At 47.2% G+C, this 14,068-nt stretch overlaps 1 protein-coding gene across 7 annotated transcripts in view; it reads left to right on the top strand.

Annotated features, from left to right (window-relative positions):
* The window catches only part of LOC144179594 (sodium-coupled monocarboxylate transporter 2-like), a 213,792-nt gene that overhangs the window by 129,587 nt on the left and 70,137 nt on the right, over positions 1-14,068 (top strand). For all 7 annotated transcript variants that reach the window (XM_077708012.1, XM_077708010.1, XM_077708007.1 and 4 more), the window contains one exon: positions 1,670-1,756. In XM_077708012.1, the coding sequence (XP_077564138.1) occupies positions 1,670-1,756 (87 nt within the window). The remainder of the gene's footprint in view (positions 1-1,669; positions 1,757-14,068) is intronic.

The raw sequence follows: 14,068 nt of genomic DNA, 5'->3' as shown, positions 1-14,068 counted from the left end.
GCCGACGTGCTTCCCAAATCTGAATCTTTCAGGCACCAATGATCTGTAACCAGCTTCTCAATGGCTAGATTTAAATGGATGTGATTTGCACATATATGTAATTGTCGGTCGCGGTTTGAATCGACGCAAAAGCACACGCACATAATGTCCACCAAAAAGGAAACCATCATAGGGCGGCTTCAGCACAATTACTGCAAAACCTCGCTTATTGGGCCCCATTTAATTCGGGATAGGCTGCTGTTTCCCTACCTGAACTCGGTCGGGAGACCAAATTAACGAAGGTGCTACCGGTTCCCTCCGAATTAATGAGTTTTCACCAATAGAACAATGCACGGTTTGGACTACATCAAAATTAACCAAAATTCCGAATTAACGAAGGCCGGACAATCTTGCCAACCTCGACTGGCAGAGGCTTGGAAGATGTGCTACCTTAATTTTACTACGCACAACCTTGGCGGGCGCTACTGTGGCGGCGGCAACGGCGAAGCCGTTGTAACCAAGCAAGCGAAGAAGAAAGAAATTTCCGGATGAATGTGTGCCGGAAGTGTGAGGGGCGGTATGCTCAGCACGCACTAGACGCTTGTGGGAGCACTGGCGAAATGGTGAGGGCTGGCGGCATGCTCTGCTATGGCGTCATCTCTCTAACTGCATCCCCTTCACATTTTCACCATACGTCGCCGCCGAGAAGCTTTCTCCCCTCACACTTTCGCCAGATGCTCTTACTCCCTTCGTGGCTCATCCGAATCACGTGACATTTATGGGGGACGAGTTCAAACCCGATTTTCAACATGCTCGGCTGCGGCGACGCGCTGCGAGATAACGGCAGAGAAGCGCGCGTCGCAAGCTTTTCGCTCATCACACGATCATTTCGTAAAACAAAGCAGATATGCGCCGCGACCGAGAAAACTGCCGTTTGCGCTGCGCACAAATATTACATTAGGGAGCACACTAAGCATCAGTGACTTTTTTCAGAAAGTTTCGTCTAACGCAAGTTCAGGTTCCACCGTTAAACAAGTCCCCGTCAACCGCTCCTACACGTGAGGGCTTTGAAGTAATCCTTTGATGCCCTAAGTCGCTCAGGAGCATCAACTCAAACAATACTTTTTTTTCGCACTTTGTGTTTGTTTGTATATAACAACATCTATTGACAGAAAAGGTTCCCGGACGTTCAAAAATAAAAAGAGAGAGGGCAGCACGTACTTCCTTGTGCAAAAAAAAGTATTTTTTTATTACTGTGAACCCGCATGGAGCCCAGGGGCTCGATGGGCTAGTGACAGGTGAGCGAAATTGTGCACTTTCCTTGTTATTACAAATAAAACCTTTACGTTATTGTCTCCCCGTGAGCAGTAAATCATGCTGACCAAGGTAGCCATCTTGTTCGACTGATATATCGGCATCGAGTGTCCACTGTTCTCCAGTTCCCAGTGGGTTATTGTGCCCGTCCTATTGAACCAACATTTTTTTTGTGTGATTTCGTACTAGTGATTTCGGCAGTCTTTAGCGATCATAAAAACGTTTTGACAGTCTTAAGCAAAAAAAAATAAAGTTATGGGCATCAAATGCTTAACATTAATTACTTCAATTTCTTACCACATGCTCTAAACTTCCGTGGTTCTTTGAGTTAGAAGATCCCATGGGCTCAGGCCCTGTTCCCGCCTTCTCTTCGCAGGCGTCCATCGTGATGAGCGGCTCTTTCGGCGGCGCGTCCGGTGCCGTATTTTTTCTTGGTGTTCTCTTTCCATGGTGCGGATGCAGGGTGAGTGCAGGGTGCAGCCAGCCCTATAAGGTCACATGAACCGTGACATCCCCGCCTGGGATGCTGTCATCCCAGGCAAGGTTACTTTGCCCGGCGCTCGCGAGGCCTGGTGGGTCTAAGTTTAATGGCATGCCATCTTGATATACTCGATGAAGCCAAACGCTTGTCGCGCTTGACATGATATAAACACCATTTGAGCAGGAGGAAAGAACTGTTTGCAATGTAACAGTCTGCAGTGTAAAACTGCACTGCACTGCAGTGCAGTGCAGCGTTTGCAGTTTAGTGTAAAATAAACTATATATACATTCTTAATCGGGTTCCAAACAACATCCATATGGCAAAGGAACAACTTTTCAAAAAAATATTCAACATATTTCATATCTAACGGTGTTTGATACGAACAAGCAGATCGACCTTTCTTATAGCTATTTGGAACAATGTACCAACTACACACGCGGATCGGGGACCTATTTACACAGGTAATGTGGCGTTCCACCTGGATTGGTGGAACAGTGTTACGAATACACTCTAAGAAACCGCAGCAGGTTGGCTTCACTCCAACGCTCTAGAACCCACAGTCAGCGGGTCCGAATGTGCGAATTGAGCGAAAGACGGGGCAGAGCGTGCCATTAGAGTAAATAACATAATTTGCACTGGGACCACAGTGTCTGTGCACGCCTTGCACTCCTGTCTCAGCGCGGATTCTAATTTGCACTCTAATTGAGTGCTGGGCTTCTTCATTCGTCAAATTCGCACATTTGGTGGCACTGATTGGTTGGTGGAGTGAAGCCCATCTCGGGCGATTTCTGAAACTGTACTTTTAGTCCGTGAACAACATATCTCGGTGAAACAAGAAGTTGATGAAGGTTTGGTTATTGTTTCGATCTCTTATTAATTCGTAAGTTCTGTCAAAGTTGGCAGTCGAAATATATAAACTGGGCTTCAGCTCATATAACCTAAAATCATGCACACCAGAAAAAAAGGGAATTTAATTTTACACTTCCCATTCTCTTAACAGGAACTTACATTTCTAACATTACAAGTTGACCAAGTTTACCAAGAAGCAAAAAATCCTTTTTTGCATTCTTACACAGCACATAAGTTCCAAGCCACTAATTACCAGCTTTGTCATACTTTATAAATAAGTAGGTTTGGAGAACTTTTCTGATGGAAGCGAAAAGCGAAACCGCGCGTGTGTTCGAGATTTCGGCAAGCGTTAAAAGATCCCCAGGTGCTCAAACTTGATTGATTGATTGTAGGGTTTAATGCGCCGACGCAACGCAGGCGATGAGGCGCGCCGTAGTGGAGGGCTCCGGATTAATTTTGACCACCTGGGGATCTTTAACGTGCGCCGAAATCTCGTACACACGGGCGTTTTTGCTTTTCGCCTCCATCAGAAAAGCGGCCGCCGCAGCCGGGAATCGAACCCGCGACCTTGTGCTCAGCAGCGGAACGCCTTAGCCACTGAGCCACCGCGGCGGGTGGTGCTCAAACTTAATCCAAATCCCTCCCCTATGGCGTGCCCCATCGCTTTTGTACGGTCGGGGCGTTACACCTCATAACCAATAAACGTTTTAAGAAGAAAACTTTTTATATTGTTGCCGATTTTGATAGGCCAACGCCGGGCTAATATTTCATATCAGAGGGCCGAAACACAGCGCAAGTATACTAAAGCTTTCCATCTATACGCGCACTAAATTTTATTCAGACTTCCTGGGATATTTTTTGTTTTAAGAAACTGATGTTCGTAGAGCCTCTAAAAACTATCTGCGCCTGTAGATTCGGTCGTCCGTAATTGCTTGCGCAGAAGTAACTAAAATTCAGCCATATGTAAGCACGTTCAAGTTTTGTTCCCTTTGTGCACAGTTTGCAACACGCACACACACAACCACAAGGCACTGACCTATCGGAAAAATAGGCGTGAGCAAATTTCAGTGCATTTGCGTCACCGATACAGTGAAGATTAAATGAAACAGGCGCTTTTCATTTACTTTACGGCGCTATATGTGTGCAACGATAGTAAGAATGTTGTAATGTGGGAAAGCTATTTTAAAGACGATAGTCTTTCTTGGGCTACTTAAACCCAGAAATTTCTGTCTGTCTGTCTGTCTGTCTGACCGTCTGTCTGTCTGTAACTCGATTAAGCCAACCGGCCAAAGTAAAATGCTTACTGCGCAATAGTCTTATATAGTCACAGCCAAATGTAAACGTCTCAGCGCGGTCTATATGTTCATACTTGTCAACTTTGTTGAACAAGAACAAGGCATTACGCAAAAGACAGGAAATTAGTACACAAGGGATATTTGCAGTGTTCCTTTATTAAAAAATTCCTGGCTGGTTGGTTTTTCTATAGAAAATGATATTGTACATATACTGCAGAAAACGGCCGCCTCCTGGCGGAATATGAAAAATCACGCGGCAACAACAACGAAAGGTTCCTCTGGCTAGGTTCCACGTTCTGCTTGGAACGCACGTGGAGCACGGCCACGCGGTTCTATAAACCTTGTAGTGGGCCGCCTCCATTCACGCGCGTCTCCGCCGTATTACACCGCTGGCATCGAGGAACCCTGCCTGTAGCAGTAGAAAGCGGTAAATTCAAATCGCCTTAAGCAAACCTTTAGTGTGTTCACTTTGGGGATGAGCACGACGGAACAGGAACAGCATGAGAGGTGAGCGGTAAAGCGATGGGTGGCATTTCCTTGGCGAATGCCTACAAAAACTATCGTCTTTTGACGACATTTGCAACGAAAGGAGCAGATGCAGCCAATTTTTTTTAGAACAATCGGGAGTAATTTCATAAAATGGCGTAACAGTCAAATAATGTGAACATAAGCAGCCGGGAAAACATCTGGTGTGTTTCTTTTAGAGCAAGAAACGAGAAAAGTTCGCATTTATTAATTTATTGCAATTTCCCGCACAAACACAGATTTCGGTGTAAACTTTCTGTAACTTTGCCTTCAACCAGAGCCGATGTATATATTGGTTCACCCGCCGCGGTGGCTCAGTGGCTAAGGCGTTCTGCTGCTGAGCACGAGGACGCGGGTTCGATTCCCAGCCGTGGCGGCCGCTTTTCCGATGGAGGCAAAAAGCAAAAACGCTCGTGTGTACGAGATTTCGTGGCACGTTAAGGATCCCCAGGTGGTCAAAATTAATCTGTAGCCGTCCATTACTGCGGGGTCGTCGCGTGCGTTGCGTCGGTGCGTTAAAACATACAATCAATCATATTGGTGAGCACTCTTGTTCTAAGCAGTTTGGATGCGCTCATCATCAATGTACGTACATAATCCAGTTGAAGGGCTCCCTAATTTATTCCGGCATTAATAAGGAGAAACAATTAGTCCAATACACATGATGTATAATGTTTGCAGCCTATTGAGAGTTTTTTTTTTTTTCACCATTCCGGCAATCATGGGGCACGCTGAATTTTTTTACTTTATAGCATTTTATATCGTCGTGCGACGACATAAAATGCTCTGAACAGCGTCATGCCACCGAGAAGAATAAATTAAGTCTGCACACTTGTATCGCTGAAAAGGAACCCATATATCCTTACGTGATATACGAAAGCCTCTGGTATTTTTACATAAAATCGAGGGCGACACAACGGGTCTCATTACGTTTAAAAAAATATTCACCAATCCACGCTGTGAAGGTGGCAGGAAAGCAAAGCTGTAAGCGACACCCACAAGAATTGGCCATGCGACGTCACTTGAATTCACAGACGTGGCACTAGCAGCAACTGTTGGATCGGGCTTACGGTGCTCGCGAGTGGGACGTTACTGTTGTTTCCGCCGAGCTTTGTGTTCCCGCTCTTCTCCTGGAGTTTTCACTTTGCACGGTCTCCCCATGGCAGCCTGCGATGAAGTTCAGGCGTCGCTAGAGGGGTTCCGCTTCAGCCGTGGTGAGCACCGGATGCCGCCGCTCTAGCCTGGCTTTGTGTCGGCAGAAAGAAAACGAAGAGGAGCGTTTTTAGAAGGGTGAGGAGAGGCCGGCAGGCGCGGTTACTGCGTCATATCCCTCACTTCCTCCCCGTCACTCTTGTTTCATGTGTCGCCTCCAAATCGCCCTACTTCTCCTCAGCCGCTGAATTAAAACCAGCATCTGTGTCCCCATCTCCATGCGTGGACGTAGCTTAGTGGTTAAGACGACGGGCTCTCGCTCCGCTCCGATCCCTGGTGGTGCCAGGAGCTTAATTTAGGCTGCTTGGAAGTTCCTTATGGTGCACGCGCTGAAACCGTTTGGCGGGTAGAGATAGACGAAGATAGACGGATCTGGTATCCGCACATGGTCAGACTTCAAGACCCGCTTGGCTGAAGTGATCGGGCGCCCAGCAATCCGGAAACTGCGTGCTGAACAGCATTTGCGCGAACGCACTCAGCGAACCAACGAAATCTTTACATCTTACATTGAGGGCATCCTCAATTTGTGTAAGAAGGATAACAACGCTATGAGCGAGGAAGAGAAAACGAAGCATATCTTTAAAGGCATAGAGGACGATGCCTCCCAAATGGTGCTGGCGAAAAACCCTAGGACCATTGCTGAAGCTATCAGCGTTCGCCAACAGTTCGATAAACTCCGCAAAGAGTGGGCCCTCACTCGAAAACCCGTGGAAGAAGCCTATTCGCTTTGGTGATTGGCATCTCCTGATAGCGGTGTACTCTTCGCCCGAATTCAGCAGATTTTTCGCGAAGAGGTGGCACGTAAGCTTGCCCTCGTTAGCGACGTAGCGAAGCAGCCTCACTCTGATCTAGCCCCAGCCCTCAAGACCGTTATACAACAACAAATCGCTGATGCACTTCCAAGTACCCGACAGCCCTATCCTGCGGTAGCTCCAGTGGCATAAGCCGATATCATGCCGTAAACGCCGATGGCCGCTGCTTTAGCTTTCGGCGACCCAGTCCTACACATGCCGATATCGTGGCACGATCTTTTACTGGAATCGTACCGTAACTTTCCTACTTGCGCAAGCCCTGTGAGTCATGCTCCTGTCGGCGTTCAACGCGTCCGGTCCACGCGTGTCGCGCCGCATCCGGCGTCTCCATTCGCAAATCCTTCGTGCACCCCTGATCAACGCCCTATCTGCTATTCGTGTGGGATGGCGGGAGAAGGGGCACGCTACTGCCGCCGTAGCACGACGGGTACGCGTGAGTCATCGTGGTCCTTTCCCTATGTGCCCTCACCGCCCATGAAGCACTCCCCAGTCCAGCTATCGACGACACCTATCCCGTCCGATGACCGTGACTTCGCCTGCCCTCGCTCGCAGTCTCCACGATGCCGCTCACTCACGCCGATGCGCCGTCGCCGTGCGACCAGTCAGCCTGAAAACTAGACGCCACAGCTCCGGAGGCAAAAAACTGCGTCACCGTCGAAATGCCAAAGCCCTCTTTCTTCGCTGCCTAATTTAATCGAATTGTATGTAGATGGTGTTGCCACTCTGGCGCTTATTGATGCTTTACCTGCGGTTTCTTTTATTGACGATAGATTTTGCCGATCGCTACGAAAAGTTACGACACCTATACATGGACTTACTCTCTGCACCGCCAATTCGCAACCTGTGGAACCGCTGGCCGCATGCACTGCTCGGGTTAAGGGTCGTCTACATCACCGAGCTCATCGTTGTGTGGTCGTGCTCTCACAATCTCATTCTCGAATGGGATATCTTCTCACGCCATCACGCCATCATTGACTGCGCGCGCGCTGAAATAGAGCTATTTCCGGTACTTGAAAACCATTGTGAGAAAGCCGCCATGAAGTTGCTTGTTGCTGACAACGCGGACATTCCACCGGATTCATCTGTGCTTGTGCCGTTGTCCTGCACCAGTGTTTCGGACGCCACAGTCATACTCGCTCCTTCTGGCCTCTTATCGCTTCCCAAATGCTTCACACTGCCGTTCGCTGTCTCCGACATCAAACCCGGTTCCTGTTCTGTGCCTGTTTCAAACCCGACTCTGGGCCCCATCAAACTCTTTCGCAGTGAATGCCTTGGCCTTATAGAAGACGTTGACCCTTCCGTTGTTATCAATGTAGCCAAAGACATTTCGTCCGTTCACATCACCGCGCTTAGCTCCGGTTGCTCACGTGATACCGCGCCTGATACGACTATGTTGCTCATAGCCATTGACGACGCCCTTACTTCGACCCAACGGGACCAACTAATGAATGTTCTACGGCGCTTATTACATAATTTGACTGCCATAACACTCCTTTCGGTCGCCCGTCGGCGTTTTCGCATCAGATCGACACTGGCACCCACGCATCATTGCGGCAGCGACAGTATCGTGTGTCCTCCACCGAGCGTCGTGTTATTGAGGAACACGTAGAGGACATGCTAAAATGCGACGTAATATGCGAACATTCACTTCCTCAATTGTTCACTTCGCTATTTTCATTTGCAATTTAGGTGGGTGTGCGGGAGTGCACAGGTCTCCTTTATGCCATTCAAATAACTTCACTGTTTCTACCAGGGAGCATAACTATTTAGAAATATCAGATATTGCCCCATTTTACTGTGGCGCCTTTGGATCCTGCGCGATACTGCGCGCTATAGAGGTATCACCAGAGTTAAAGGATAAAGCCTGGAAGTCTGAGATTGGTTCTTCGGTGATTGTTCAAATGTTTTAAGGAACTGAGTAAGCTGAATAACGACGGGATATTGACCCGAAGAGCGACAGTGCAGTGCATTTACGCCGCCCTTCCACAAAAGTGTTGTTCTCGGGCCTCGATTTCCCAGCAACTGACCATAGCCCTGTTTGGACGGCGGTTCGGTGAAACCCTATTGAGTTCTTTATTGCAGCTCCAAGACGAAACGTCACGATTATATTTTTGTTCACTTCTTGTGGAAGCCGAAGACACATATTTGCGGTAGAACTGCGGCGGAACGTTTCAACTGGTCTGTGGGACGTCTGAGCACGTATTGGATGGTTTAGCGGACGGCTATACCGGCGAGATTTTGTATTGGCCATGGTGTCGGACGAGGGTTCCAAATACCCGCCAAATTCCTCAACCATTTAAATGTGACTAACAAAATTAAAAAAAGCGCAAAAAGACGGGACAAGGAACGACGACATACGCCTGTGGTTTTTGCAGGACTTTTTGCGCTGTTTTGAATTCAGTTAGTATGAACCAACCAGCCCAAACCACCGATCTAACGCAGCTCAGATGTGACAGAGAACGGAGTTTTTCGGAAAGCAGGAATATGCTGCCTGAACAACAGGAATGGCCCCAAACATATGCGGACGACCTGTGACGTTGTTCCATAAACAGCACCTTGTGTAGGGGAGTGGAATTACCTAAAGGGGACGGTGAAGTGGTGTGTAAACATGGCGGGATTACTTGTGGAGATTATCGACTGGAGTCCCTCGACTAGGTTTCGACCACTGGGTGCGTTTACGCGATTTTCTCAGTAGAAAAATTACTTTTTCAATTTCTGTTATAATCTCTGCATCTTCCTTGCTGATTTTCAATGACGTTTCGTATGACGCTTACTTTTGTAGGGTCAGCTTGACTGGGCCTACAGCGGTTCGCCTACCTTAGGCAGGCGGACGGCGGGTCGTCGCAATTCATTCGCTCAGTTAAAACTTAGCCATGACAAGAATTGTGCCCGGAAGAATGTGGCTTATTTTGCTAGTTTCTAAAAAGTCCAAGTCAATATCTCTACGCTAGCGCACATGCAATACGTATATTCGCTTACGACGCTTCGCTGAGTTCGCTTAACGGGGGCAGTAAGCTGCATTTGCCCGCACAACTGGTACGCTAGTAGAAAATCTAAGGCCGATATAAAGTAGAGGGTTCAGGAAATTTAATGTAGGTAATAAGACAAAAAAATCAACCAATACCATTTTTCTAAAGCGTAAATTCAAGGTACGGGAAACACTTCTGGCAATCGTGCTGCTGGCCGAGGCCAGCAGTACGATCGGACATTTGCAATGTATTTTTGCCCGCCTGAAGAAGGCAGTCTCTAACGATAACATATTTGTGGTGATTTTAAGGACGCAAAACAAATTTCTTTAAGTTGCTTACATCAAAACTCTTAGTGAAAATATGCTTGCGCGACAAAGGAATGCCTATCTCTTACTCGGATAATTGCCGCCTATATCAACTATAAACCATTAATTGTTACTTTGTTTTGTCCCTGGAGGCGGTGTTTATTGGGATGTTTTGCAACAAACTGTTAAAAGGAACATGGTTACAACCCTTCGCACAATGCGGTTCTTGCCTTTTCGGGATACTACAGGAGTGCCCTATGATGTATTTTTTGTGATTGGACTGTATAGCTTGTAGAAGTGCCGCATGACTGATTGGTATGCTGAATCACCCCGCCCAACGAAGCCCGTTTCTTGGGAGCAGGTGGCGTTGGCATAGACTAGTGTTCTGAATCACTACTCGCAGTGCATCGTAGCACGAGGTTCAAATCTCCAGTTGAATTGTTTTTGGCAGTTGATTTCTTTTAGTATAGGTGATGTTTTCTCTACTGCATTCACCATTTTGCGCTGCAATAATAATTGCATTATGAGTTAGTTTAGAGACTGCGTGCCGACAGCCACTGACGTGCTGGCAAGTTTTCGTAGGCGTGGTGTTGACATATCACCGGCAACTTGCAGGCACAGTGCCGAATCCGCTTAATGCTCGGACGCGCCTCTGATTACACAGAAACGAGCAAGGCAAGCTCCGAAGCTGAGGGAGAAGCGCCTCTCAGTTGCGCGTCTGCGATGGTATGGAGGGCGTGCACCCACTCCGAACGCCTGAAGGCATGAAGTGAAGTAATGAGAATTGTGTTTTAAATGCGAATGCACTTTATAAGCGACCCTGAATTCCGGCGACCGCCGTCCGTCCACATAGCAACAGCTGCGGGTGCGCGCGCTCCTCGTCTTCCTTGGCAACGGGGGGAGATGGGCGCGCGCTGCCTGGCCGCTGACATGGCTCATACCCACGTGGGGAATTGGCCAGGAATCTCCTCGTCTTCCTTGGCAACGGGGGGAGATGGGCGCGCGCTGCCTGGCCGCTGACATGGCACATACCCACGTGGGGGATTGGCCAGGAATCGGGCGTGAGAAGGGCTAATGCACCCGCTTAAAGGAGTACTGACACGAAATTTCAAAGCTGAGATCCGCTCTAGCAATCAAGTACAACGACAACACAAATAGGTGTCTGTGAATAAATGCATCTTTCTTTCTTTGTAGTTGTGTGTGTGTGTGTGATCTCTCTTTCGCGAACATTACCGAACCGCGCAAATTCAACTCGTGCATTTGCACTTTCACATTCTTCCCCTCGGGGAAATGCGGGAAATTTTCTTTTGTGGTATATTTTGGGGGAGTTCGAGACAGTTTCAGCTTCAGTTCCGCCGTGCACGTCCATGGTTTCTGGCGTTATCTGTAATTGCGCATTAGTTATACTTTAGAAATCGTCATGATCAATGCCTCCTTTTAGGAGGCATTGTCATGATCCGCTATTCACGTGTTGTTGACTGCATAAATGGGCCGCAAAAAACCTTCTGGCGCGGCTTTAAGCTCACAAGTATCGTTGTATGCAGTAAGGAAGGCCGAGACGAGGTGGACGCAGTGGGCGACGGTGCTCCAGTTCATCAGAGATAGTGGACCGCGGGACGTCTCTCCCGCACCTACGGATCTCACCTACATGTCTTTTCTCCGTAGTGTCCGCCGTGTCGTCGGCGAATAGGCAAATAATTCACATTCGGCCAATAAAAAAAGGCCTCTACCCCAAGATTTGAACCCATACAGCAGATTTCGACGCTGAGTGCTTCATTAAATGAAGCTTCGTTAACATGTAACCAGGGTTACAAATAACAAGTACATGTGTTCAGGTCCACCTCCGTCATATCGGACATTTGCGACATGGTTTTTGAGCTAAAAATAGACGAGCACAAGAAAGAGGACAGGACAGGCGCTCCCAACATTGCACCGGACATTGCTGTTTACTTGTTGGATTGCAGTACTTTGAGCTGCTAAACTGAGCCTTACTTGAATAACGTTTGTGCAGTTGCCTTTACCGTAGGCCCCGCAAATATCTGATGAGCAGCCCTTACGTTTCTTCCTGCAGTATTATCGAACGAGAATGTGTGGTCGTGCTGACTACCGGTTTGCGATCTCACCCTGCGAAATCGTTTTACGGTTTACGATAAAAATTTCAGTTCGTTTCATTTCCTTGTTTACTTGTTGGATTGCAGTACTTTGAGCTGCTAAACTGAGCCTTGCTTGAATAACGTTTGTGCAGTTGCCTTTACCGTAGGCCCCGCAAATATCTGATGAGCAGCCCTTATGTTTCTTCCTGCAGTATTATCGAACGAGAATGTGTGGTCGTGCTGACGACCGGTTTGCGATCTCACCCTGCGAAATCGTTTTACGGTTTACGATAAAAATTTCAGTTAGTTTCATTTCCTTGTTTACTTGTTGGATTGCAGTACTTTGAGCTGCTAAACTGAGCCTTGCTGGAATAACGTTTGTGCAGTTGCCTTTACCGTAGGCCCCGCAAATATCTGATGAGCAGCCCTTATGTTTCTTCCTGCAGTATTATCGAACCAGAATGTGTGGTCGTGCTGACGACCGGTTTGCGATCTCACCCTGCGAAATCGTTTTACGGTTTACGATAAAAATTTCAGTTAGTTTCATTTCCTTGTTTACTTGTTGGATTGCAGTACTTTGAGCTGCTAAACTGAGCCTTGCTTGAATAACGTTTGTGCAGTTGCCTTTACCGTAGGCCCCGCAAATATCTGATGAGCAGCCCTTATGTTTCTTCCTGCAGTATTATCGAACGAGAATGTGTGGTCGTGCTGACGACCGGTTTGCGATCTCACCCTGCGAAATCGTTTTACGGTTTACGATAAAAATTTCAGTTAGTTTCATTTCCTTGTTTACTTGTTGGATTGCAGTACTTTGAGCTGCTAAACTGAGCCTTGCTTGAATAACGTTTGTGCAGTTGCCTTTACCGTAGGCCCCGAAAATATCTGATGAGCAGCCCTTATGTTTCTTCCTGCAGTATTATCGAACGAGAATGTGTGGTCGTGCTGACGACCGGTTTGCGATCTCACCCTGCGAAATCGTTTTACGGTTTACGATAAAAATTTCAGTTAGTTTCATTTCCTTGTTTACTTGTTGGATTGCAGTACTTTGAGCTGCTAAACTGAGCCTTGCTTGAACAACGTTTGTGCAGTTGCCTTTACCGTAGGCCCCGCAAATATCTGATGAGCAGCCCTTATGTTTCTTCCTGCAGTATTATCGAACGAGAATGTGTGGTCGTGCTGACGACCGGTTTGCGATCTCACCCTGCGAAATCGTTTTACGGTTTACGATAAAAATTTCAGTTAGTTTCATTTCCTTGTTTACTTGTTGGATTGCAGTACTTTGAGCTGCTAAACTGAGCCTTGCTTGAATAACGTTTGTGCAGTTGCCTTTACCGTAGGCCCCGCAAATATCTGATGAGCAGCCCTTATGTTTCTTCCTGCAGTATTATCGAACGAGAATGTGTGGTCGTGCTGACGACCGGTTTGCGATCTCACCCTGCGAAATCGTTTTACGGTTTACGATAAAAATTTCAGTTAGTTTCATTTCCTTGTTTACTTGTTGGATTGCAGTACTTTGAGCTGCTAAACTGAGCCTTGCTTGAATAACGTTTGTGCAGTTGCCTTTACCGTAGGCCCCGAAAATATCTGATGAGCAGCCCTTATGTTTCTTCCTGCAGTATTATCGAACGAGAATGTGTGGTCGTGCTGACGACCGGTTTGCGATCTCACCCTGCGAAATCGTTTTACGGTTTACGATAAAAATTTCAGTTAGTTTCATTTCCTTGTTTACTTGTTGGATTGCAGTACTTTGAGCTGCTAAACTGAGCCTTGCTTGAATAACGTTTGTGCAGTTGCCTTTACCGTAGGCCCCGAAAATATCTGATGAGCAGCCCTTATGTTTCTTCCTGCAGTATTATCGAACGAGAATGTGTGGTCGTGCTGACGACCGGTCTGCGATCTCACCCTGCGAAATCGTTTTACGGTTTACGATAAAAATTTCAGTTAGTTTCATTTCCTTGTTTACTTGTTGGATTGCAGTACTTTGAGCTGCTAAACTGAGCCTTGATTGAATAACGTTTGTGCAGTTGCCTTTACCGTAGGCCTCGAAAATATCTGATGAGCAGCCCTTATGTTTTTTCCTGCAGTATTATCGAACGAGAATGTGTGGTCGTGCTGACGACCGGTTTGCGATCTCACCCTGCGAAATCGTTTTACGGTTTACGATAAAAATTTCAGTTAGTTTCATTTCCTTGTTTACTTGTTGGATTGCAGTACTTTGAGCTGCTAAACTGAGC

This window comes from Haemaphysalis longicornis, unplaced genomic scaffold (assembly GCF_048455015.1).
Source record: "Haemaphysalis longicornis isolate Haplotype H1 unplaced genomic scaffold, Haemaphysalis longicornis Haplotype H1 scaffold_4, whole genome shotgun sequence".
Lineage (NCBI taxonomy): Eukaryota > Metazoa > Arthropoda > Arachnida > Ixodida > Ixodidae > Haemaphysalis > Haemaphysalis longicornis.
The sequence above is the reverse complement of the archived record's forward strand: the minus strand, read 5'-3'. Positions and strand labels throughout refer to the sequence as shown.